At 39.7% G+C, this 26416-nt stretch overlaps 2 protein-coding genes across 10 annotated transcripts in view; both read right to left on the bottom strand.

The window, feature by feature from the left end:
* LOC136445451 (titin-like) overlaps positions 1-10700 on the bottom strand; it is a 113427-nt gene extending 102727 nt beyond the window's left edge. The window contains exon 1 of one of the 2 annotated variants that reach the window (XM_066443491.1): positions 10565-10700. The gene's annotated coding sequence lies outside the window, so the exon portion shown is untranslated. Of the gene's footprint in view, positions 1-8966; positions 9434-10564 lie in introns of those variants that run through there. The other variant, XM_066443489.1, reaches the window with a different exon arrangement.
* Positions 10701-11953: 1253 nt separating this feature from the next.
* The window catches only part of LOC136445450 (uncharacterized), a 138720-nt gene continuing 124257 nt past the window's right edge, over positions 11954-26416 (bottom strand). For all 8 annotated transcript variants that reach the window (XM_066443480.1, XM_066443487.1, XM_066443479.1 and 5 more), the window contains one exon: positions 11954-14256. In XM_066443480.1, coding sequence (XP_066299577.1) covers positions 13906-14256 — 351 coding nt within the window. In that variant the 3' untranslated portion in view covers positions 11954-13905. The remainder of the gene's footprint in view (positions 14257-26416) is intronic.

The raw sequence follows: 26416 nt of genomic DNA, 5'->3' as shown, positions 1-26416 counted from the left end.
TTGTGGTATTTTCGCACCTGCAGGACCATAATCAATATTCTAATTATTTCCTCCTACCTCATTTCGGGTGAGGAGTAGCACCCCAGGGCGACTGTGCCATTCTCTACCGACACTCCTGGGCCCCTCGTTCGATCACCCAGCTCAGTTTCGCCCCAGGTTTTCCCCCTCAAAGTCTTCTAATTACAGATTATGTGTTTTTCGATCTCCAGACGTGCCCGCTGATACATACACGTTAATGGGAACCCGCATGCGCACTGGCCTGTGCGCAGGGACACCACTCAATATCAAGACTAACAATGGGATGTACCACCTACAAAAGTTGCGGGGTTTCATAATTTCCATTTTAACTGCATAATGGACCCTTCAATAATATTTTGCATTATATTATCCACATTGATTCGTGCCAGTCCAGTAATCTATCCCAATCCTGTATTTTCAAGAGTAAATCTAGTGGTATAATTAATCTGCAAAACGTCAATAAGGAAATGAACTTAACGACAATCTAACGAGCTTTGAAAAAAAGCCGAAATTGAGTCCTTGTTTTTCTGGCCGTGAAGACAATTTACCACTTCCCATTAACAAATGTCCGGGAGGTCCGTCTAGGGTAAAACATATCGATCCATCTCACTTGACCGGGTTCGAGATGACCGATACACAAAACAAGCAAGACTATTGCCTCATTAGTATGCAGGCCATGACACTCCGGGACATACATTCCTGATGGCGAGATTTATTTATTTATCTATTTATCAATCTTTAGGGTAGTCCCTTCATTAACAAGTAACTGATTTCCAAGGGAGCCCTATTACATAACAAATCATAACAAATCAGAATACAAAAGGAATTAATTAACATAAACTTCATCATTGATCAATTACACAATCATATAATATGAAATAGGAATCAAAGATAGGAGTAATAAATCAAACAACTCAAATAATTCAAAACAATAACAACTCAAAATCGCAACTGAGGGTCAGAGGTCAGATATCAAAAGTTAAGAGATAACCACACTGCACTTCAACGACTGCTCGATATCTATATATATAAATTTATTTCACCAATTTCTCTATTATAACCTAAACCACCACACCTCTACTATAACCAGAGGGCACTATGTATTACTACTACCTTGCCATGATATGTTCTTCATGGTATATGTACCAATAATCCAAGATCCACACGGACTGTACCTTGAAATATATCGCCCGATAATGAAACGATCGACCGAAGGAAATTAATCACTTGATGCTTCAATCTGTCGTCCGGAGTTCTAGGACTTGGGACTTAGGTATGTACCAGACGGCCGATTGCAGCCGCGTATTTTACCCCTGTTGTTTGGCAGTCTCATTGGTGGCAGGTTTACGGCCTTATCCTATGATTCAGTGCGGAACAGGTCAGTGTTGATAAGGGTTGTTCAAAACAAGGTTACAGCTTGTTGTTGATATTGGTAACAAAATCCGTTCTCATTGATCATCTATGGAAAGGTTAAACAAAAACGCCCCTGCAGTTCCAGAACAGGCCACTATGAAGCTCAAACTTATGTAACTCCCGCCCAAACATACGAGCTATCTACCGCACAAAAAAACCTGACTTAAGCTTGTCAAGAGCACGAGCTATCCTAGCCAGAAGTTCTTTGCAATCCCATTATAAGCCGCCAGGGGACCAACATGTAATCATTTAGACCTACATACGTATTAAATATCAAAACAATCCATTTTGACCTTCTCGAGTTATCGTGTTGACTCACAGACACACACGAACATTCCTACCGAAACTGTAACCCCCATTTTTCTTGGACGTAAAAATTGATACTTTTTTGGCATCAGATTTGAGTAACAGTACGTGTATCAGTAGGCCAAGATACGTGTATAGCACAAAGCATCTTGCCACACACTACAGGCGAGTAACCGTATATAGGGCTTAATATTGCCCCTGAATAGGATCTTTAGTATACACAGTACCACCTTTGTCCAGTCGTGATGTCATTAGTGCTGATATGTTCCATGAATTGCAAACTCAGATTGCTGATGCAAACGAGAAGGGCGATATGGCCCTTTAGGGGAATCGCCAGAACGTTGGGCGGCTATAACACCTTCATGGTTTTTATGGCATGAAAATTGAAATGATCATAAAGCTTTTGGCCATTGGTGCTAAAATTGTGCGCGGTAGCAATGGGACAATGGTGTTCTATTAATGTTTGAAATCTGAATCGTTGTAGTATGATTGGATCATTGTCGCACAGAAATAAGAATATCACACTTTAAGTAAAGAATATAATTATCGTTTTTCTTCAACGATTCGTGGTAAAAAAAAGAATATGACACATTAAAGCTACCTCAGCGTCCAACAAAGCAGCATGGAGTACTACGCACATTGAGTACTACGCACATTGAGTACTACGCACATTGAGTACTGCGCACATTGAGTCATGTAGAGCACTATCTTTTATGAGCTGGAGATAGAAACAAAGGGTAATACATTCTATGAGTCGCTCGTCAAATGGTATTTCCATAGTTTATCACACGGCAAACGCAAACTGCATACAGACAATTCAGAGGGGATTGCGATAAGCAGCTTATAGAGTGTTTTGGCAAGCCTGCGTTAGAGATTCCCAGCTCTTTACACAATGTTGATAGCCGGCTTTCAAAACGCTTAGTAGTCTCTGACTGTTCAGAAAGCTTGTCAAGTAGGTAAAGCTTTAGTGAAAATTTGGCACTGGGTCAAGCTGAGTCTTCTTAACCTTTTTTGAACTGACTGTGCTTTACAGATAAAGCCGAATACACATGAGAAGCTTTTTGAAGAATTGTATTCATTATCTCTACACGATACTGGGAACTCTTCCAACTGGATAACTTTTCTTTTAGAGGTCTATTAGAAGAACCATTATTTCCCGTGTCGACATCGCGAGATGTCCACGTTCAAGGCTCCAGGGGTCTATAAGTTCAAAGATACGGCTTCATATTAAAAGCTCTTAAAAGCAAGGCTACTCAATATTACGTTAAATGTGCTTATGATCCAAACAATCCCTCTTCAAAATGTTTTTATGGCGATGAGAGACAGCCACTTGACTATCCTGTATGACTTTAGACGTCGTTGCTATTATCTTAAACCCATTTCCACCAAGTTTGTTTTGTATGTCCTTGTACAAGCTTTCTCCATTCCAATAACATTCCCTGGATCTAAGCCTAAACGTCGTACTAAGCCGGCTCTATCCCGTAGTGAATTACATGCTGCCCGCGTGCGTTGGCGTGTATCACACCGTGTGATGTACGTAAAACGACGACATCTGGTCTCCAAGGCAATATCTTTCGGGGATTTACGTAGTTTAAACGAACACTTATTGGATGTTTGCCAAGACAATGGCACGGGCATGCAATATTAAGTTTTAAGGCTGTCTTTTTCTAACTGTCTCCCCCTGTCACACACATAAACACCTACATGAACACAAACCTACACACACACACACACACACACACACACACACACACGCACGCACACACACACACACACACATACACACACATAAAATGTATCAAACACACAAACAAACAAACAAGCATGCATGCATATATACACGGAGATATTATTATATACACACATATCAGACAGACACACCCGTGCTATCTGGTGACACGCACACGCACGCACGCGCGCGCACGCACGCACATACATACACATACACGCATACACATACACACGTACTCACACAAACACATACACACGCACGCGCTCGCGCACACACACACACATACACACACACAGATGCATACACATACAAATGTATTCAAAAACACACACACACAAACACACACACACACACACACATACATAGTTACATACATACAACTTTCGAATGTGTGAAACTTTGTGTGATTCCTGGTCACGCGGTAGTTAAGTTTGGGAGGCTGACGATTAAGACCAACGCCTTGAGGAAAACACGACGGACAAATTGACTGTTGGCCTTGGTGGTGATTTACCCAATGGAAGTAAGAAAATATTGATTTTAAAGCGCAGAATTTGCGAGTACCGGGGCGGTCATAACGCGAGCTTGATGAGAAAAATGGGTTCCATCACTGTCATTTGCCCAAAGTAATCACGATAGGTATGGGGTTGGTGCGCCAATATTTCTCATCATACCGTTTTGCAAGATGACAAGAATATTTTATATCGATCGTTCCGTGGTGTGCCGAAGTTGTTATTTCATACTTAAACATAGCGATCACCTCAGCTAAAAATTGCTGTTTTGATATTCGTTCATGGACATGTAAGGAAAAAAATCAGCATTGTGAAGATTCTAAACACTATTTTCGTAGACTTAGTGAATCTCTTACCTACAAGCTTTTGATCAGTTCTTTGTTCCCTCTCCAGTTGAAATGACCCAAAGTCTATGTATGTCACGTGATCTAAATGGTAGTGTGACCTCAGAAACGGATCAAATGTGGCCGATAGTCTGAATCGGCCCCCGTCTTGGTTATAAAAAAGTGTTGCAATTTTCATGTCTAAATGACTTAACAAAGTCGATGACGTAAACACGCTATGATTAGATGAAGTCACCGCGCGTATAACGTGTTAGTTTTCTGCCTCTAGCAGATACTAAGGTGCCTCAAGGAATATTAGACATCTGCGAGGAAGACAATTTCGTCCTTATCCGCCATGATCGTTCGTCATCCAGGCAATATCTGTAAATCGGATTAAGGTTTGTCAGCACAGCGCTATCAGGAGCGACCATGCCCGCCCCCAGCGAGCGAAGATGTACCAATCATATTGGGCCTGTGCCGATCGTTGACTTCGAACAACTCAAAATATTTTCAGGAAAATGTATATCTTAAAATGTTCCCGGTAGTTTTACTTGATTTTTTTTTTATTCCTGAAACCGCGAACATACGTTTCGCATGTGTCGCTACAGTACTTAAGAATTTTCTAACCGTGAACTTGAAACACTGCCAGAAAACCTCATTTCGCCTTTTATGAATTTATTGCGAAATTAGGTACCCGCCAAAAAAAATAAGGAAAAGTACCATGAGTTTAAAGCGTGGTGGAATGTATCGTTCGACGGAGCAAAAGACATCGTACAGTACAAAAAAAGGAATTCAAGGTCTTTGTTTCATTACAAAACTTGCCATAAAATGACAGAACGTTCTTTTATTCTATCAAATATAAGTCCCTCAAATTAACAAGTCACTCATATTAGTTATTTGGGTGTTAACACATGATGCAGGTATTTGAAGAAACGTTTATTAAACGCAACGCATCCTTGATTGATTATATCCATAATAAACCTTCAGCTAACAACATTTTTCATTTTAGAAAATAATCCGTAAATCCAACGGAAACGTGCAAGGACTCAAACTGAATTCATAAGTACTTGAGAAGGAACCTTTAATAAGAGTTATCTGTCTGTATTGACGTAATAGATTCCTTGGGGAACATTTCTCAGTTCAAGGTGTCTATTATGTCTTTGAGGAGGATATAATACGCCCAACAAAGTGAGGAAAGTTGAATGTCATGAAAGTAGATAGTTTGACCCTCTATGATCTTTGAGAGAATCAACCTCTGTTGCTATTGCTAGTTGATATAGTAGTATGGAAATTTTGTTCGCACTTCTTTCGTGATAAATTTTTAGGACGATTCAAAGAAAATGATTCTGAATCGGTGAACGAGTCTCAGCCCATTTGCCTGTAACATGACAAGTCCTTTTTACACGAATATTTTGCAATTTCTGTTATTTCTAGATGTTGACAAATCTGATCTAGGTGTCTCAATAAGGATGCCCATGGTTCCAACTTCGCGTGCGCATTGAAATGCTTTGTGGGTGATATGTCGAAGGTCAAGGTCCCTAACATTTAAAAAGTCCCAGTCTAGAAAATTCTACTACAGGTCTTAGCGTGTTACCGCTCATGTCTCAGGGGATCTCACCTTTGACATATAATCCACAATGCATTTCGTTACGCATGTGGAGTTAGAACTATGAACCTCCTTATTGTCAACTTCCTCGGCCCCACACGCCGACAAGCCGTCGCCGGCTGTAAAAAGTAATTATACTCTCTCAGAGGAACATTACATGATGGAAGTAATTATATAGATCAACCAACAAGTTCATTAATCAACATGTTTACACCCCCCCCCCCCAACCCTCCCACTGTTGTAAAAATACGTCTGTTATCGTTAACTGTATGTGCTTTGGTGACTTCAGTCGGTACCAGAAATTCTTTAAGAATGTTTTTCTTTGGCGCTGTTGAAAAATCTACTTGCTGTCGTGATTGCCTTATTTACGACCAAATTTTTTTGTAAATACCACTTTTTAACGATCGTTTAAGTGAAATTGTTTTGGACGTTTGACACAAATAAGGCTTCACGTCCTTAAAAGATCAAGTATAGAACTTTGGCTAATAGAATTTCGGAAGATTTCTTGACGTTTTGAACAGATAAATATATATTCTACATTGCTTTTAAATGACATTTCTTTAAAAACATAAAACTTACTCCACAACTCCTTATTTTTTGCAAGATACGATCACATTGTAACTCGTTCCACGAGCTGTTGTCGTAAGATTCATTTTGCAGTACCGGGCTACATCAGTTTATCTCCATGTAACATAAGTTAGACACTTTGAATTGCACCGCAAGCCTGCATTATCGATCCGCCATATTAAATTTTTGGTAGATTCATTACGTTTCGATGTACTCTCGGCGGTCGTTCCCTCAAGTGGTGACCTTCATCCTCCTCAATGTCAAGTCGCCTCTTTCCGTCCAAGTGACCTTCGCTACTGGCAAAGTCAAATCTTCGACTTGGTGTCTATTAGACCCCGGGCCACCTCGCTATTACAGGCCGGTCTTGTGATCTCACAGACGGAGCATTCACGCCATAGAACGTCCTTCCAACACCATTATCTGATAAAACACTGTAATAACCTAGTCTGAATAGCTATGTGATACATGTGCTTGGGGCCGTTCAAATGTAAAACATTGGTACAGATGTGCGCAAAAGTAGTCAGCAAAGAAAGGCAACCCCACTGCAAAGAAATATTGATAACTTTGTTAGAATTCATTCCAGAGCTGATTGCAAGTAAAGCAAAAATGTTTTACAATAAGAAGAGTGAAAGGTATAAATAGATTAACGGTGAGAAACATCAATTCTAAATCTATTTCACATACCAAATGTAAAGGCAATCCAACCAGGCATTCTAGAGTCATTGTGTTTACTTACACACACACACATAGAGACAGACAGACACACACACACACGGGGAGGGAGAGAGGGAGAGAGGAAGAGAGAGTGAGAGAGAGAGAGAGAGAGAGAGAGAGAGAGAGAGAGAGAGAGAGAGAAGGCATAGAGAGCAGACATAGAGAGCAGACAGAGAGGGCAGACAGAGAGACACGCTCCCCAAACCCTAATCTTCTCGGCAAAGGTAATTAAGCTGTGTGACTTCTTTTCTGCATGCAATGGGGGATGAATTGTCTAACGTTTTGGTAGTTTAACCGGTTGGATAAATTAAACAAGAATATACATGCAGCAAAACAACTATAGAGGTAAAAAATGTAAAGGTCAGCTGGTTCAAAATCTATCACCCCCTTTCTGGAATGGAACAACCCAAATGCTTAAGCCCCTTTCTCACTGGACCCGCGGCAAGTTGGCGGCCTTGCTGCAACCGGGCGGTTTAGCAAAGCGCTCAGACAGAACGAATTTCATTGATAAAAAATGAACATTTTATGCTTTGTATGTTTTGTTGCCATTTTTAGTCATACTAGTAAATTTTGCATGATATAAACATTACATTTCAAGGGTAACACAAAGCCACTTTAGGACGCCACGAGGCCGCCAACGTGCGGCGGATCCAGTGAGAGTTTTACCCTGACTGCTTTCAAACAGTGATATATTTGTTCGTCTCTAATCCCAGTCTATGTCCCTACTGAGTTTATCAAGAGTCACAGCTGTTTTTCCTGAAGGTTTGCCACCCACGTTCAGTCTAGATATTATTTCATCACGTTAATGATTTGCATAGTATATGAGCTTGCGAAGTCATAGAGATTTACTGCCATATGGGTATGAAATTGTCAATGGCAGTAGCAAATACAATGAAAATATTTGTCTTTTTTTGGACGGCATCATTTCAGCTCCACGTTACTGGATGCGAGCGATCAATATTTGAACGATGGAAAAATAAACACAATGTAAAACGCGACACTACTGCGATAGTGAGAAGGAAGGTCGTTCGCAGTAGGAAACCCTCAAAATATTCCCAGTTTTTTATTATGACGTTTTGAGCTTCGATCAAACACAACTAATGGTGAGTTCTTTGTGTTAAATCAAAGCTTAAACCTTTACAATATGTACTCTAGCAGGTAAGCTTTGATCAAGATTTAGTTACTTGAGTGATTATTTTAGGCTTACAGGTAAGCTTTTATTCGAATATTCCCAGCTAATTGACTCAATAGCATAAAGCATGTCTTGCAATTTTATATGATTTTCCTATTTGACTATTTGAAATTTGCCTACACCTTCTTGCATATCAATTCATAGTTTTTTGGGTTTAAAATATGCTTTTGGACTCATTGTCACTGACGAAAGGTAGTGGATGCTACTTGAAGCGTCTGACTGTTTCAAATATCATATCAAGTAAAATGTTGTTGTTGTTTTTTGCGTACAGTATTCCCACCTTTGTCACTTTGCGGTGCGAGCCAGCGATAACCGATAGCACATCTTAACATGTTTTTTGCGTGCAGCCCTTGATCAAATCAAAGTTGACACGACGCACTTTCCCAACATCCCCTTGGGATGAGTGGAACAGCACTGCTCACGCAAATGGCTTTGATTTTTAGCGACAAAACACTTCTTCCGTGCCGCGCAAAAAGGCCACTTATATCACTCAGGCATCGGAGATCACAACCTTTCAAGAGGTATCCTCTTTCCTCAAACTTTGATCTATCATCTAAGTTTCTAAGCTAGGTTGTTGCAAGCCTACCTCTGAAAGCTGTTCACCCTCGGATTGCTCGACGTTTTCCTGCTAGTGATTCGGTTCAAAAGGTCGGCCTCCTGTCCTCCGTAGAAGGCTGAACTCTAGGATAGATCTGTAAAAACCCTCCTACTCTCGACACGCCTACGAACCGATACTGACAGGTCCAAGAACTCCTGGGGAATGAAGGTTCCATTTAGCAGAATCCCTGCCGGTTCCAAGCGAGTAAACTAGTGTCTATTGTGGTGGGTAGATTTATAACATGGATCAATCCACATGGCACGCCGAAGAAGAGTTAATACGTGGCAAGTTTCCCTTAGTGACCACGTAGACGTGATAAGACTGCAACCAAATGCGGGGGGCACCACACATACACTGTTTCCTACCGGCATGTGTGAAGAAGTCGCGTTGTGAATGAACACCAAGGGACGCTAGATCCGGGACGCGTACATCCCTGTGGCCGTCATGACTGTCACATGCGCGCTCCGTGCACCCACGCTCATATTCATCACCACTGCTGACGTTAGGTGTTTCTAAATGGAACGGTCCATTGCTAACCCCAGGGGGGAAATTGTTCTTTCATGGAGGTATATAGGGATATTTGCGGGGTCAATGGAAAGTTGTGTCCGCACAAGTTGCTTGTAATCCTGGATCAAAACGAAAGTCTTTGTGTGGATTGAGTATAAAGCTTTCCGCTCACATACATAGCATGGGGTTCAAATAACGGCCAGACATGCTCACCGTTACTAGCAAAATATTCGTTGATGTCTTGTAAGAAAACAGATTACTTTTGCGTGTACGTGATGAAACAAAACCTCACATTTTCTCAAAAATATTCTTTACAATTTAGTTCATCTAGTAACTCTCTCTAGTAGTTCCAGTTTATATGACAATCTATTGTAGATATTATTTTTGTACTCTCTATATGTCAAGATATTTCTAGCTTGTTCCAGATTGCTTCATCAATTTTCCAGTGTCCCTCCCTCTTAGCACTTGGAATGGAATCAGCCACCTTTACGGCATAAGAACCGGGGTCTGCGTTCTTCTTAAGCGACTAACAAACATTTCTATTTGTCGACGTATATAAAAATTGATGGGATTTTTAAATCCGCGAAACAAGAACGATATCTCATGATAAAGGAGGATGTCTCTGAGGTCTCCTGGGATAGGCCATGCACTATTTTTGCGTGATTGCGGCCATTCATACTGTCCGGGGTGCTGATACCCCAACTGTTATTGCGTGAGGGTTGTTCCATTATGCATCGCGAAGAGATTAAACGAGCTTTAGAAACCATTTCCAGCCCGGGTGGTGTACGTAAGGTGTACCTTATACAGCCATCTCGACACGGCTTACCGTCTCTGACAGAGATACCAGAGCGATCAACAGCAATCTTCCACCATTAATGGAAATCAAATGCCATGAAATTACACATAATCGGCAGATGTTGCGACGGCAGGGATGAGAATTAGGAATTGCTAGCGTTTAGAAGTGATTTTAGAGATGAGAAATTAAATTAATTTGTACCAAAGCCTTTTAGTAATATCTGCGTGTTTCTAATGATATAATTACACCCTCCCCACCCCCAAAAAAGGACGTATACACGTACCTGTGATGTCACTAAGATTGCCAACCTGTTAAACCCATCAGACCAGACCATTACATGAGCTCAATCTGATCCAGGCAGGAAAATGGACGGGAGACTCTGTAATGCCCAGCGCACTGATAAAATCCAAGATGGCGGCTTATTCTCATCATGTCGTCTGCGGGGACATGCTACGTGACCTTGAGCGTTGGCCCTTCGCGTGAGGGTACACAAGGACAAACACCGCCTGTAACTCCATGACATACCAATTAGGGTGACTTTAAAAAGATACACATATTGCATGATTTTTATTGAGATTCATTACTTTTATAATTATATTTCCCTTTTTATCGATTTTTCGTTATTCATGGTTCGCTAACTGGGCAGTAACATAGGATGTATGATTAATACCTTTTTATAACTCTTTATCCAATTTATTTCTTTTTATCTTAGGTTACCATATGGTTCATGGTAATACCACTATGCAACATATTCTGAAATATAGGGGGCGTCAATTATGAAAAATCAAGCTTTTCTGACGTTCTAACTCTTTACAAAATTTATTCCAGTTAAATATTTTAAATTCATCAGTACAAGTTACTGTATGAAGTTATCATTAGTTTGCAAGCTTCAGTAGAATTCACTTCTTTATTCCTGCTTCAGTTGCTTCCCTGCTTCAACAGATATAAGTACAGCCCGAGCACTTCAACTTGACTTCTACCAAATTACATTTCTTATCACGATTCGTTGCGCGGCTAAAGCCTGTGTTCAACAGGCTTAACGAAGCGCTTTAATTATTAACTGGCATCTCTCGTTCATCTCTGACTCCCCGGCTCGTGGATAAAGCATGATCTGTTCCTTATTTGTGTCGACATAATTTACAGTGCCGTTACAGAAACACCTGAACCGTTTATTCTTAATGGCCCCTTGATTTCCAGATCATCCTGTGATTGTGCAGAATTTACGTGCTAATCAGTATGCAAAGGAGGGGGTTTAAGTCTCAAAAGGCTTTCCAGAATTCCTCCCAGCCAGAAAATTGTATTTCAGTGCCAACTCCTCCCTAATGATCGGCAGTTATGACCGCATAATTCATACGAACTTGCCGTCAGGAACATAAAGTTTTCATGGAGGCGTAACTATGGTTTGTAATGGAATTCCGTCCCACTGACGACATTGAGATAGCATCATCGACAACAGGATCATAAATTTCTCTTCTTCAGAAAATTACAAGCTGCAACCATTAGTTTCGGAACGACCTCATGAATGGTTATTAAAATGGGTGCAATATTTTACGATGAAACAAATGCCCGATGAAAAGCTTCACAGATGTACCGATAAAGCAAAACAAAATCGCTACAATTTTCTACATCATTGTACTAGCAGGTGGTATCGTAAGAATGAGCACATTCTGGAATTGCTCCATGATTTTCTTTTATTTCCACAAAACCAATTAACTGGGTCTTTTACTTGCTACAGAGTATCACTGGCGTATGTCAGAGATAGAGTAGCTGTAGATTTGGTACCCGCTTAGTTGGATTCCCCCATCATTACAAGAGTAGTTTATGACACTGCGTAGCGTATAACGACAGTCAGCCCCATTCGCGGCATTAAATTCGCCAGGTCCCAATTACGGCAACCTGTCATGAAAAATATTTACGTGAATCCGTACAAAAACCAATATTGCACCATGTAGTGTTGTTGGTTTGTTTACAACTACAGTCACAGTAGTACTAACTAGGTAAAACAGACCTGAAATACTGCGATCACTATGTATTCATCAAGCAATACCTATCGGTTCACAGACCATTGCTAGAGCACATTACGAGGAAAAGGCATTATCAATTGCCCTTGTCCGTATTTCGACCCTTTCTTAAACCTGTACGGTATAAGATGGGTTGCATATATATTTATACACTGATATCACCCGTCGGTTTCCATGGAAACCTGTCAGATCAATTTCACGCGGGGTGAGAGGTCACGTTTCCAGCAGGGCATGACGCATACAAAATGACCCTTATCTCGTTTTACGAACAGTGAGCAGACCATTGTTTTTGTACGTGATATATACGGCAAATCCGGTACCAAATCATCTGCAGTTAAGCTGATTTGGCTTACAACACTTTGCGTTTTTTTATGGGAAAGGTTGATGTGAATTCGATCGGATGTGGAAGTAATGAAGACTGGGCCAGCCAGTATGTAATATCAGCCATCAACCGTGTACTGTCCCCTTGTTCTTGCTAGATGTTGAATAGCGTCAGTCAATAGATGGTTGGATATTCCACGAACAGTTCATATCTGTATGGCACTATATAAAATGGTCACAGAAAGGTCGTCATCGTTACATTTCTCGACCAATTCCTGTACAGATAACGCTTATTTTCTTCCTATCATCTGCTCTACGAGGATACAATACAGCTGCGGAGTAAAAGAAAAAGAATAGGCCAATCATTAAAAAAGGCGAGGAATGTACATGTGTAGATCCTGAAGAGAGAGCACATCGAATGAAAGAGACAAAGTTTGAATTCCACAAAAGACGTAATGATTTAAATGTTACAATTAGGTCCGTTCTATATATTATGTATATATATATTCAATTTCTACATGTTCTGTTGTCCGAAGTTGGTAGCATTGTTTCTCGTCCGGATGGCTTTCCGAGTTAGTGTCTCGAGTTTTTCACACAGACGACAGAATATCACAGATGTCCACGTGTCCTCCAGAAGAAGTTCACCCTTCTGCGCATGAGCAGACTACATTGCAGAACTTGCCCTTGGGCATGATGGGAAGACCTGGTCCTTGGGCATGATGGGAATTATCCATCCAGGGAGCTATCAAATTACGAAGTTCATTTTCCTTGCCTCATCCCTCGCTGGGATGGCTGCTATCCAGGATTATTGAAAGTATTTCGGAATTCACAAGCTTTTCCTGTCTCCAATCGATCGATTCTTCTGGCTTTTATTCCATCTGGTGTATTTTCATTTGTTTGTTGCTTTTGGAAGTCAGTTTTGTCATCAAAATCACTTTTGATTGTCTGCAGATCTTAAAAAGGTATTTCTTCTGGACATCAACTTTGGGGTACCTGAATTACAGGGCTGTACTGCCGCAGCATTGGGTTGATATATTGCAGTAGAAAATGCTTCATCTTAGCCAGTCAGCCGATGGTGAGACGATACTTTGATAGACATCAGATGACTTTGCCCGAATCGATCTGTATTGGGTTTGCATTAGTCATTTTTGACACGGAAATCACCCACGCATGCCACAGATATTGGAACAGTGTCTCGACAACGGGAAAAGGGATTCACTTATTGTCTAAGACGGCAACAAGCGTGTGCTCAGCTTTCTTGAAATCATTACCCTGGGTGAGGTCAAAAGCTTTCGCAACGGGACAGTCTCCTTTCAGAGGACGACGCGGCCGCACCCTCGTTTACATATTCCGTTCCGTTTTCCGGACTTCCCCAGTAGTCGGAGGTGCTTTCGGAACCGGAAATGTCGTCATGATGGTGGTGGTGATGGTGGTGTTGGTGGTATTCCTCGTGGACGTGTTGGTGACATTCGACCGCACTGGCCTGTCCGTAGCAGCCGCGGTCAGTCGACGGGGACAACCCTGAATCGTAGCACGGCCGCTCGGTGCCCTGCTGGCAACACTCCCCCGACTCGCTAGGCGGGCACAAATCGCACCACGTTGGACTCCGTCTGATCCCTCCCTCCACGTTCTCCTAGAAACATAACGTAGAGATATAGAGATTAGTCAACATCATTTGCACAAAGATCCATTAAGAAGTATGTTTGCATATTTGGCAATTTTCCAAACTGCATGACAGTCGTTGGCATAGTGCCATTTCTTCCCCCGGGTTTACAAATCCCACACACAACCAGACATATCAGGCAATCACAAAGACAAATATTTACATTCAATTGATTGACGGTTCATATGTGTTGTTAGAAGTTGGAAGACGGAATTAATTTGTAATTGCCAACCTGGAAGAGATGTTAAACAGTACATCACCGTTCTTTGAAAAATGAATAGAGTTAGCATCTTGGACACAAAATCGGACTTCTTTGCAAGAGTAGTACGAAAGGAGTAATATATATATAGAGGCCATTTCAATCATGAACCTCTGACGGAGGACGCTATAGGCAATTTGCCACTTTTTATCCATCAAATTTAATCCACTTCTCTAGTCAGATGTTCGTTATCTTCAAATGTGATATTTTTCATCAATCATAGTAATACTTATGATGATATTAATAATCAAATTAATAAAAGCACTAGAAAGATGAAAAAAGAGAGAAGGAGAAAATACATTTAGACAGCATAATGAACTAATGGTAATATTTTGGTTACTTTATTTTAGATACCTTATGTATATCATTAAGAGACCACTATTTGAACAAGTTTCTTCAACAATAATTAGAAGAAACAAGGAAGCTATGCTGCATTATCAAGACCTATTTTATGTAAGTTACAATGAAGAAAATGCAAGCATGGCTAAATTTAGTGTCTTTTTTTTGGCCATCAGTTGATTGCTATATATAATAAGTAATGTATCAATGTTGTCTTAAATGTTTCAATATTGATTTTCTCCTGTTTTAAATGAGAAAACACACATCTTGGCCAGGAGGAACGCTGTCGGGGAATCATAAAACCCTAAGTCTACGTCAGTAGATATATAACGATATCGTCTGATGCTAAGTATTGATAGATAAATATAAGCGTCTGCATATCTGTGTCTTCTATACTCACATGTCATGTCTACTACGTTTTAGACATTTTGACATATATAAATTCTTAGCTTGTTTGCAAGGGCCATTAGTATGTACAAATAGACAATATGAAAAAAAATACATTTACCTGAGCCTGCTCGGGGGATTTCAATATACATTGGGATCTGCCGTGGGCGTAGTGTCTAAGGGAGTTGGTTTCATTATTAATTAGTGAAGGTCTTTTTGAATATTGAATACTATGGGGATAGTTAAACGCTTGAAGCTGGACTTAAAAACATTAGAGCTAGTCTGATATTTATTTGCACCTATTCGCTTGTATGTATGTATGTATGTATGTATGTATAGATGTAGCAGACCTTACGAAATTCGCTGTATTTTTGTTGTGTCAATAAATTTGTGACAAGTGTTGCGAGGAAGTGAACTAAGTAGGGAGTATGGAATCAAATTGTGCTGCATTTCTTTCTTTGATCAACAATATTGTGGTTTGAACAGTTGGTCATGATATATGTGAATGCACTCCATTTTACGCGTTACAGGAATCCCAAAAAGCACTATACATTTCCTGTGAACATTAGGCTAGGAAATGTAGAAAATGAGAACATTCGTATTTCTGAATGCGAACATAGCTGAAACATGTAATATGCCCAGTGGGATAGCGCTGAAAGCCGAGAAGTAATTCAAGCAAGCCGATCGCTTTTTATGATGCATTGTAGCGATAAATATGAGATGCCCGCATATATCCTATAGATAGCTGTACTCGACTGGAAATAGTGCAATCTCGGTATCATTTAGGGTTATTCAGCACTGCTCATACCAAAACTATTTTCAAAACAATAATGTGTGTCATGTTAGGGAAAATTAAACAATATACACAATTCTTTTTACATTATCTTACAAAATTGAACAATTGAATAATTCAGAATTTTACTTTCACATTTTCTTACCCCGATTATAATTTCTGACGATACATAATGTCATGAGTATCTGATTGTTTGAACATATTCAATGTAATTCTAGATCTGGCAACAATACAAAACACACGAATGTTTTATCTATCTTATTGTTCGATTATAACTCTCAATGTCATCTTAGAATTATGGTAACAATATAAACATAAAGACGCTTTGTTTAACTGCAACTGTTTCTTTTGTCTGCGTTTCTCGTGCATCTTTACATTTCCTCTGGTTTACATAATCTGACTGTTAAGTCACCTTTTGTACAACCTCTAACGAATTGATGCGTCAGACGAGACAAACGGTCCGATCCGTGCAGATAACGGTCTGCCGGTCCCCACAGGGAAAACTTGCCCTTTTTATGGATGGAAACTCCCGTCAGAAAACGACCCCATTATATCACGAACATCAGTCTTCTTCATCCCCACCCCAATAAGGAATTACACGGCGCTAAACATGCCACAAAGCTGACCTTTCTTTCACATTCGCGGCGGCACGGTAACAAAGTTTAGCAAGGGTTCTGGGGTCACGCTGACGGAATGAGTTCGTCCTTTGGGTCAATTGAAAGAAGTGCGTTGTAAGAAGCTTCAATCACGTGGGACGTAATAGACTGTAACGAGGTAAGTACGTGGTCACAAACTTTCGGCAACTGTTTCCCTCTAGAGATTAACAGTTGTGGCAAAAATGATTGCCGAGATTTGCACCCAAAAAAATACATCGTAGAAAATAACAGGCTATACATAAGGCCACATTGATGCGACTTTATGGATGACATTATGTGGGAAATCCCAAACGAAATCGAGCGTGCGACGAAAAAAAGGTTTGGCCCCAAAAAAGGTCGCCTTCATTATGAAATCTAAGTGGTCATGAAGGTTGAACAAATGACTATAAACACAAAGAGTATGGTATACCTAATATTAGATTCTTTATCTATATTCTTTCAGACCTTCTTCTTTGACTTTGGAAATGACTTTGACATTCTGCTACATTAGTGCAAGTTTTCTAATATATTTTTTGTTTCCAATTTTCAGCATACATTTAGTCATTTTGCAGCTGCTTTGTATGATTTACAGTGCGGACAAAAACATTTCAAATGGACGAAAATTGATGCGCGCGAGGATGCCATCATATAATCGAAACAACATGGCTTAAGCAAGTAAAGATAATTCAATAAGCTAGTTGTAGTGCCAACAATATAGCGGTACTCAGTAGGATGGTTTTCTACCAACTTATTCTTCCTATTGCGGGGCATTATCAAAATCTAGAAGGAGTATTAGTTATTGCAGTTCAAATCTATGTTTTATAAATAGTCCCCCCCAATGAGTCGACTATCTACGGACTTTCGAAAAACAAACTTATATGCTGAGTTACCGCTTGGCACACAAGTACAACGTTATGATTTCGTGCATCCAGAAAAGACTTTAATTGTAGCAGATATATTTTCGAGGATAGTAGAATGTCCTGACATACATCTATCTTGCTGTATACACATGCTTAATAGTCTTCCTGAAATTATAGTGGAACTGCGAAGCTCATTATGCGAATCTGAAGACTCTTAGGGTGGCAAAGAGTATTTCATTGACGTCACAAACGACATCAAAGTGGTACCGTCATATACCCTAACCATTGAGTGCACTTAGTTGCTGAGGCATAAGAGAATGTTTTACCTTATTGCTCGTAATGTTGATGAAAGTAGATAGTGCCATATTTTCATTTTGGCTGCCACAGTTGTGATCCCCATGCATTTCGATGCTATCAACGTGCAATGTATGGAACAGTGTACCTTTTGAATATATTATTAAATCATATTTCAACGCATCATGTTGGAGTCCTTGTAGTCATGTAGAAATATAAGATTTGAATGTTCCATAAAAGTGTTGAATTTGATCTAGAAGATTTTTACTGTGGCTTTTCAAGCCAATTTTATGAAGGTTTAAAAACCAAAATAAAAAGGATAAATCGCCTCACATAGTTCTTTCTTTCAAAAAGCACTTGACTTATTAGATCTAGTATGTCTGGGATTTTAAATCATTTTGCACGACTTCCCCTCTCTACAGTGATACTATCGTGAACACTTACGGATATAACTTACTTTTCTTTCCTGTCAAGCAGTTTGCACAAGTTTCAAACTAATGTACGGCTGTTAAAAACTTTGTGATGATCTCTCTTTATCTACCAGCCATAATAAGCAAACAAAAATGAAGTTGATTTGTTACAAGCCTGTTTTTACAATACACTGGAAGGGAAGTTTACGACTTGATGTCAAAACTGCCTCCCATAAGAGCTTCCAATGTCCCTCAGTCGTTGCTGCATACGGGTAGAGTTTATCAAAATCTCTCAAAGGATAACTAGTTTTATGACAATGCTGTGCCGTTGTATGTACCTATGTTTAGGTCGGATTTACAGATAGACTATGTCTGATCCCCAAATTTGAAAGCCTTCCTTTGAAATGTCTCCCCGTGGAAAATTTGTATCCCAACATGTTTATGATGGTATTACTGCAGGAAATGGAGGTAGTTAAAGTGCAGGAAGTTGACATCCAACAGGATAGCCGAAACCTTTTTACCCCGCCCGCATATTGCCGGTTAGGGAATACACAGACATCATCTACAGGCTGTTGGTGTAGGGTTAACAACCAAGGGATTCTTCCCAGCAAAACTTTATAATAACATGCTGGTATCAACAGGAAAACGTATGGCTTCTACATCAGAAATTGATTTTTTTGAGCTAATCATTAACAATAAGAGATTTATTAGTGAAAACACGGTGAATAGAAACAAATAGATATAACTGCATGGGAATAGAGACAAAGGATTGTATCATACATGTGCGATTTAACTGATAAATGGCAAACAACATAGGCAGGCATTACACAAGTTTTGGGGTTCCCAAACTTTCAACAAGGAGTTTTAATGTTCGCATTTAGGGTAATCCGTTGAATTTTAAGCTGGAACGATGTAACTACACATATTGTCAAAAAGTTGACATCAAACATTCCAAGGATGCGAGTTTTGTAGGGTAGAAGGGGGAGGGGGGTATACATGACCCATGGGAAAGGTCAAAATAAGGTCAATTTTATTGACCTGATTACACATATATTGTCTCATTCACATTAACCACATAAAGCACCGCCATGTCCTTTCATTATTACAGTAACATTGTAATGTTGCTGTTACTGTTCAACCGTCTCTTGCCTAGTGGTATTTAGAATAACCTTACTGTCTCTGTAGCTTGATTTTAGATTATGAGGCTATGATGTTACACGACAAATAGTATCGCCAATTTTTGAGAAAATAAGAAGCGCATTTTGAGCCATTTTCTTTACGTTACTGATGATGGGGTAAGACATTGATGGAAGCAAAGAAGTAAGCTTGAAGACAGGACAGGCAGGTTCTGCATGATAATCGAGTAACAGCAAATCGACTTTGGAGGTATCAGAGTCCCTAAAGTAATTACCGAACAATTGATCCATTATAAATCACGTTAAACAAATCCAATTTGAAAATCAATCCCCAATCACAGCCACGTTTCCACGGGGCTCGGTGTGTTGAACTGTGTTTACTACCCAATGTGTAAATAATGTACTTCAACGGTTAGTACACTATTAGGTGCTTCTGTTTACAATTCATTTTGTTCTAAATATCACTCTTTAGATTCACATTAGATTCAAAACAGTTAACAGACCATTAGATGCTTTTTGAAAAATATTTTTGCTCCTAATATCAATGATTTGAAATAGCAAATATTAGTAAGAAAAATATCTATGGCGTCAGTCATTGTTAGTATAAATATGGCATCGCATAGTTATTTTAAGCGTCGGGTCATTCAACCTACACCATAAAGGGAACGGATTTCTAAGAAATGCTATGTTCCTCCCGTTTAGAATTCAGCGAAGCTAAGCTTCCAATCGATTTCTGTATGTTTTTAGATTCAAATAGCCTTCAAGGTCATTCTGAATGACCTTAGGTCACGAAGTGTTCAACCGAAGAAAAAAAAAGAACTCTGTGATTTTATTATAGTTTATGCAAAAATACATGACCATTACGAGTGCATGTATTCGATTTGTTTTGATCTATAATGTTGCTATTTTTGGGCGTAATAAGACATATTAGGACAAAGTCCATGGGGAATGTTCATAGTGGCGGCAATGTAGCGAAACCAGAGATATTCTAAACCTGCACTTGGCATCGTCGCAGCCCCCCAGTCGCCTACAAATCACCACCCCAGGCCTCGTTTGCCAATGGCGATGCGGATAAGGGATTATCCTGCCAGGGCCATCCATTAATTTCAGGATCTATTTCAGCTTAGGCAGGACCTGTTGACTAAAGGGAAGGCTGACTTTCAATTTCGTGTCGGTAATTCATCATCGTGGGCTTCAGGACCATATGACCTCCAAATTGCTCGGAGGCCCTGTCTGGGTCGGTAGGGGAGAAATTACGATGTCGACCCGGGTCGTCTGAGTTGATTGTCTGAAGTGGCAAAGCTAGCGGCGTCAAAGGTGCTAGGGTCATGTCCAGGGCTTTGGACTGAGAGCAAAACGTTCACTACCATGTCAGGACTAGAAGGGTTGCTGACTTTGATTTAACACTACGCCGAGAAGATCAATATACAAGTCAATGAGGACCACCCGATGAAAAATTCAACGTTTTCGTCTTCCACACAGGAAGGGGTGGAATACAAAGTGCGTCGTCGAGAATACAGATTGCTCAGGTGCAAATATGAGAACTTTAAAGCATTTAACGGACAGTCAGAGTTCGGTTGACTGGACTAGTTTGTGGTTTCTTGCTCAGCTACTATTGTTTGGTTGATGAGGAACGATGACATGCTTGGAACTCAAATGGCCCTGCACGGAATGCAATCTTTAAACATGAGTAAAGATGTGCTTTTTCATGAAAGCAAAACTTTACGTATGCTTTACAAATAATTTATGTGCTCTTGAAGATCAGATTCCGTGTAGTGTTTCATTTTAGGGATTTTTCTCACTATTTTCTCTGCATGTGGATAGACTTGCATCATTATAGAACTCAAAACATACACAAGTAAATCAGTCCTAAAGCATACGTAAATCAACATTTACAATAAAAAAAAAACGTATCCGTTCACATGTTTTAAGGCTTGCTTAAAGTATGGCTTTTAGGTACTTAATGCATTGCAGGTTTTTCATAGTCATGACTCTGTTTTACTTTCCCTCTCAGGCCCCTTCATATCCACAGCTTGGTGCACCAACCTCCTTATAAAGACAAGTAGGCCACAGGACGAGACAAATCAGCCCTAACGACAGACCGCAGTGTCGGCATCGATGTTAGCACGCGAGGAATGCATTAAGACGTCTGAAAGTCTTTCAGACGTGTCAACACATAGATGGATTACGTGCAGAAGTCACCCAACAAACCACCCATCAAGTAGTTATTATAATAAGTGGATATCTCACTGGACCCGCGGCACGTTGGCGACCTCACTGCAACGGAGCGATTTGACAGAGTGCCCAACGAATTTTGTTGTCTTTTTGGTCATACCTGTGTTGACAGCCACTCTGCAGAGTATGGCAAGTCTACATATTAATGTCATGTCAGTTCATTAATATGTAGACTTTTGTTGTCTTTTTGGTCATACCTAGTACCTGTGCATTTTGCATGATATTACCATTAATAAAGTCAAGGGTAACACAAATCTATCTTAAGTAGCGATCTCAGGTCGCCAACGTGCCGCAGTACAATAAGATACCCACTTGAAGTACGGCGTTCGTACGGCGTCGCTGTTAGACTACTAAACAAGGGGAACTTGGTTATTTGATGCTCAGTGTCCCCAAAAAAGCCCAATTTAGAAGCTACAATCAAAGTACAATCGACTATTACAAAAGAAGATATTTCTTAACTAAAAATCAGACACGGCATTAAGATTTGATATGACATGCAAGATTTCAAGTCCGCATTTTTCCGCAACGATATGATGGTACTAGCAATTCATTTATCCTGCCAAAAGTGTCTTTCTTGTACAATGAATCAGTGCATTATACAAAATGCATTAACTGTGCCTATCAAGACGTGTGGTATTTGAAGGAACACTATAACAGTGGGTACACTTAGTTCCGGAACGCTAAGGTATGCTATTAGCAATAGTGCTACTAACTGCAACGCCCTATACCAGAGCACACTGAACAACAGCATCTCGCAACGTTAAGGAAAATTACTTTTGCATCGCTTCTGGCAAACATCCTTTTATCACCTCTGGGAAGGATCTTTACCCGCTTAACCGTAGCAGTATTTTTTAAGTTATGCAGAAATATAGAACAACACCCCCATTTTGAAAATAGTGTGGTACAGTCCTATAAACATCTGTTGGTCGCCTGCTAATTAGCTATTCTCTAAGCAGAGGCTATGCTATTGTGTTGGTTACTACCTGCTGTTGAAATAAACATTAGCTGGACGTATGGAAACAGGTTTTAAAGAATGTCTTTCTCCTAGTAAAGAGTGAACCAAACACGATAGTTACTTCACTGAGATTTGTGTCCTTCGAACTCTTACTTTAATAGTATGGTACAGTCCTATAAACATCTGTTGGAGTAAAGAGTGAACCAAACACCATAGTTACTTCACTGAGATTTGTGTCCTTCGAACTCTTACTTTAATAGTATGGTACAGTCCTATAAACATCTGTTGGAGTAAAGAGTGAACCAAACACCATAGTTACTTCACTGAGATTTGTGTCCTTCGAACTCTTACTTTTATAGTATGGTACAGTCCTATAAACATCTGTTGGAGTAAAGAGTGTACCAAACACCATAGTTACTTCACTGAGGTTTCTATCCTTCGAACTCTTACTTGAATAGTATGGTACAGTCCTATAAACATCTGTTGGAGTAAAGAGTGTACCAAACACCATAGTTACTTCACTGAGGTTTGTGTGCTACGAACTCTTGTTCTGCCTTGTAGCGACACTTTAATCCAGCAGCCAAGTGGGAAATTATAACATCCTCCTCAAAGGATAAAGGCGAGATTCGCGAAGGAGGGGCTCTGAAGACTTCAGCATAAATGATTGACGGATCGATGGTATTAACGTGACGAATACGTGGCAAAAAGGATTATCTCCAACATCGTTAACCTGGGGTAAAAAAGTTTATGACACCTCGTTACAGACTATGTGTAAGAACAATAAAGCCGCCCAGCTGTGCATACTAGCAGGCGATAAACCTGGGGTTTAGGAATTATCTCTTTATAGAGTTGTTTCCATCTACCCAATGTCATTTACAAATACATATTTATGGGCGGACGACTTTGCTATTTGTTTATTAGGCCTAAGACGAGAAAGTTGCGTTTCGGGTTACGGTCCTGAGAAAATCATGGTCGGTAGGTAGGGATTCTCTCCTTCTTTTCTTTTCTTTTCTTTTCTTGTAATGGCCATCATTTAAACACTTCATCACAACCATTATTTGTTACTGAAAAGACTCAATCTATTTGTTTCAGCAGGCAAGGAATAATAAATTTATGAAATTAAAATGAAAACTGCATTTTTCCATTTTCACTTGGCATCAATAAATGTCACTTATCATTTGAAATCTATTTCTTATTTTGCACCTTGCCTCCCTTGGCGATCCCAAAGGCATATGGTTCAAAAGACGTTGAACGCTATTGACACTTCTCCGCCAGAAGGCTTGTAAGATCAGCCTCTGTAACATTTGAGATAACGATATTGTTTTATGCTGATATTGTTTGCATGGGAATCCCGAATTTATTATTCCCCGTGGTTTCATACTTGGCAGCAGGTACCATATGCTCCTCCTCAACAACTAGAAACATTTTTTTTTAACATTTTCATAAAACATTTGACTAAATACACGGTTGTTGTTTGATATTTAAACTGTTGGTTTAAACTAACAGTTGAGTGCTACGATAGATTTTTACTGTCCTTGAGGTAGAAAAGGTTTGGGTATGGCAGGGAGTTCGAATCGATAAATCTGCTACAAGTTCGAAATTGGACCTGGTCACAGCAGAAGCACACACTCAACAGATAAAAAAATTGACGTTATTGGCCTTTCTGCCTCACCGAACTGTTTCAAGACTTTTAAAGTGATAGAGATCTTACTGAAGATCAAGTACATTGTTTTTATCCTACATTTTCTTTATTATTTGTTGACAAGGTATGCATTCAAGAAAGGCGCTAAAGCGTATCAGAATTTTTAAATCGGGCGTAGAGTTATAGAAACATTTCTCTTGCAATAACTTTAAGAATTATATTATACATTCCTCTTTGTACGATATGATCAATGTTATGCCACACCGCACTTGTATCGCCCTGTTAGAGAACATGTAACGCGTTTGAACAAATCTTTATGCATTCAGTCATCCCTAAGAAGAAATCACGTAGATCTACAAAAATTCGCGGGTGTAGCAACTACCAGTCGATTAAAGCGACCACGTATGAAAGAATTGGAAGCCTCCTTAATCTTGTTATTGGGTGAGGCCTTTGTAGGCAAATTTCACAGTGACTCGCATTTCTAGTGAATCATCTTTTACATAAATACTTTATTGTTAGGTAATTTTCAACATGGAATGTCCATTATATTACTAGTATGTACAGATATAACAAATTATAACACATGGCGAGGAGTATGAGAAAAGCTCTATACAAGTTGAATCAGTATCACATTCATGTCTTATTTCCTTTTTTTTTTAGTTATTCTTGACATATTGTTGTTGTGTTTATCAATATCTAATGTTTAATGTTGAACTCAAAGGGAGACTATATATGTACACACTTAGTTCAGTGTTTATGTTGACGAAGACTATCATTTGTTTTGGCTTTCATATATTTTAGTTTATTGTTTTTCAGATACCAATGGTTGTATCTTGCTACCCTTCTGTACTCTCATTTTATTTATTTTCAATAAAAAATAGATAAATAGATAATGATTATGCGTTTTAGACATCACTAGTTTACTAAAGTAATCATCTATGAATGTAGCCAGAACACAGGGAATTTCATTATATGTCCCCTATGAAGTGGAAATCGTAAAATATAACAGTTAACGAAAGTCCCATAGACCCTTTAAAGCCGTATGGACAGTGGATTGCCATCCAATTAATCTAGGGTACATTATTTGAAGGCGAGGCCCATCCCTATCCTTCCACATCCTTTTACCTCTCCAACTAATAAAGTAAGGTACTCGTTTTAACACCTGTGTGGAGTGATGGACGTCGTGTAATGCTAGGGTCACGTTTCCAAGCCGGTGCCCGGCCGGGCTGTTTGCGAAAACAAAAAAATTAAAAAATGCATATCAAGAAAATACACGATTTATAGGTAATAGTAGTTTTTTAAAGTTTTTTTGGTCTTTTGATGTCTTTTATATCATATTTTTTTGTTCCCGCAAGCTACCCGACCGGGCCCCGCTTTGGAAATGTGACCTAAGCATTAAGTGTCTTTCTCAAGGACACAAGATTGGTAATATTGCAGGATTCAAACCCTGGAACATCTGGGTTCTGGGCCAAATACCCTGCCGTTACGCCACACGACCCCACCTAGTGGAAATGGTGCCGTGCGCATAGGGTCAGACGTCGCAGCTGTAGCGCGGCTGTTTGTAGTCAGACCAATGACACGGGCGGGCGGTTGCCGATGTCCGATCAGAGCTTGAAATCGAAGCTATCCATGCACATTATCTATAACAGACCACACCGATATACGCAGTGAACATCGAGCTTACTGCCATCAATATCTGACATCTTTAACTTACAGCCAGAAAAGTGCAGCTTCGAAAAACACCCCTAAAACATAAAACGGTACACGGAGATATGCCAAGTCGGCAATCATTTGCCTCGCAAACTTCCTTGACTATCCTCTGCCCCTGGCAGCAAATGTAAGCATACTTAGATAAGATTTCTGTGTAGTAGACTCGATAGACAGGATAAACAAATATTTGACAGAGAAATATGGCAGACGAATTTGCTCGCTACACACCATCGATATTGTGTCACTACAAAAGATTTTTAATTGTGTACACACAAATCCCTTCATTTACAATGCCGGAATTTCAACCTTGATTTACCCTGTACTGATTAATTCTCAAACAAGAGTAATGTTCGTAATATTCTTTACTGTTGGCAACGTAATGACTTCGCTCAGAAATTCATGGTATCTCCATGAATTTTTGGAAAATCAATGTAGGGCCCCGGCAATGTATCGATTCTCGGGCCACATCTCAAAA

Source organism: Branchiostoma lanceolatum, chromosome 11, assembly GCF_035083965.1.
Source record: "Branchiostoma lanceolatum isolate klBraLanc5 chromosome 11, klBraLanc5.hap2, whole genome shotgun sequence".
In the NCBI taxonomy this organism is placed as follows: Eukaryota; Metazoa; Chordata; class Leptocardii; order Amphioxiformes; family Branchiostomatidae; genus Branchiostoma; species Branchiostoma lanceolatum.
The sequence above is the reverse complement of the archived record's forward strand: the minus strand, read 5'-3'. Positions and strand labels throughout refer to the sequence as shown.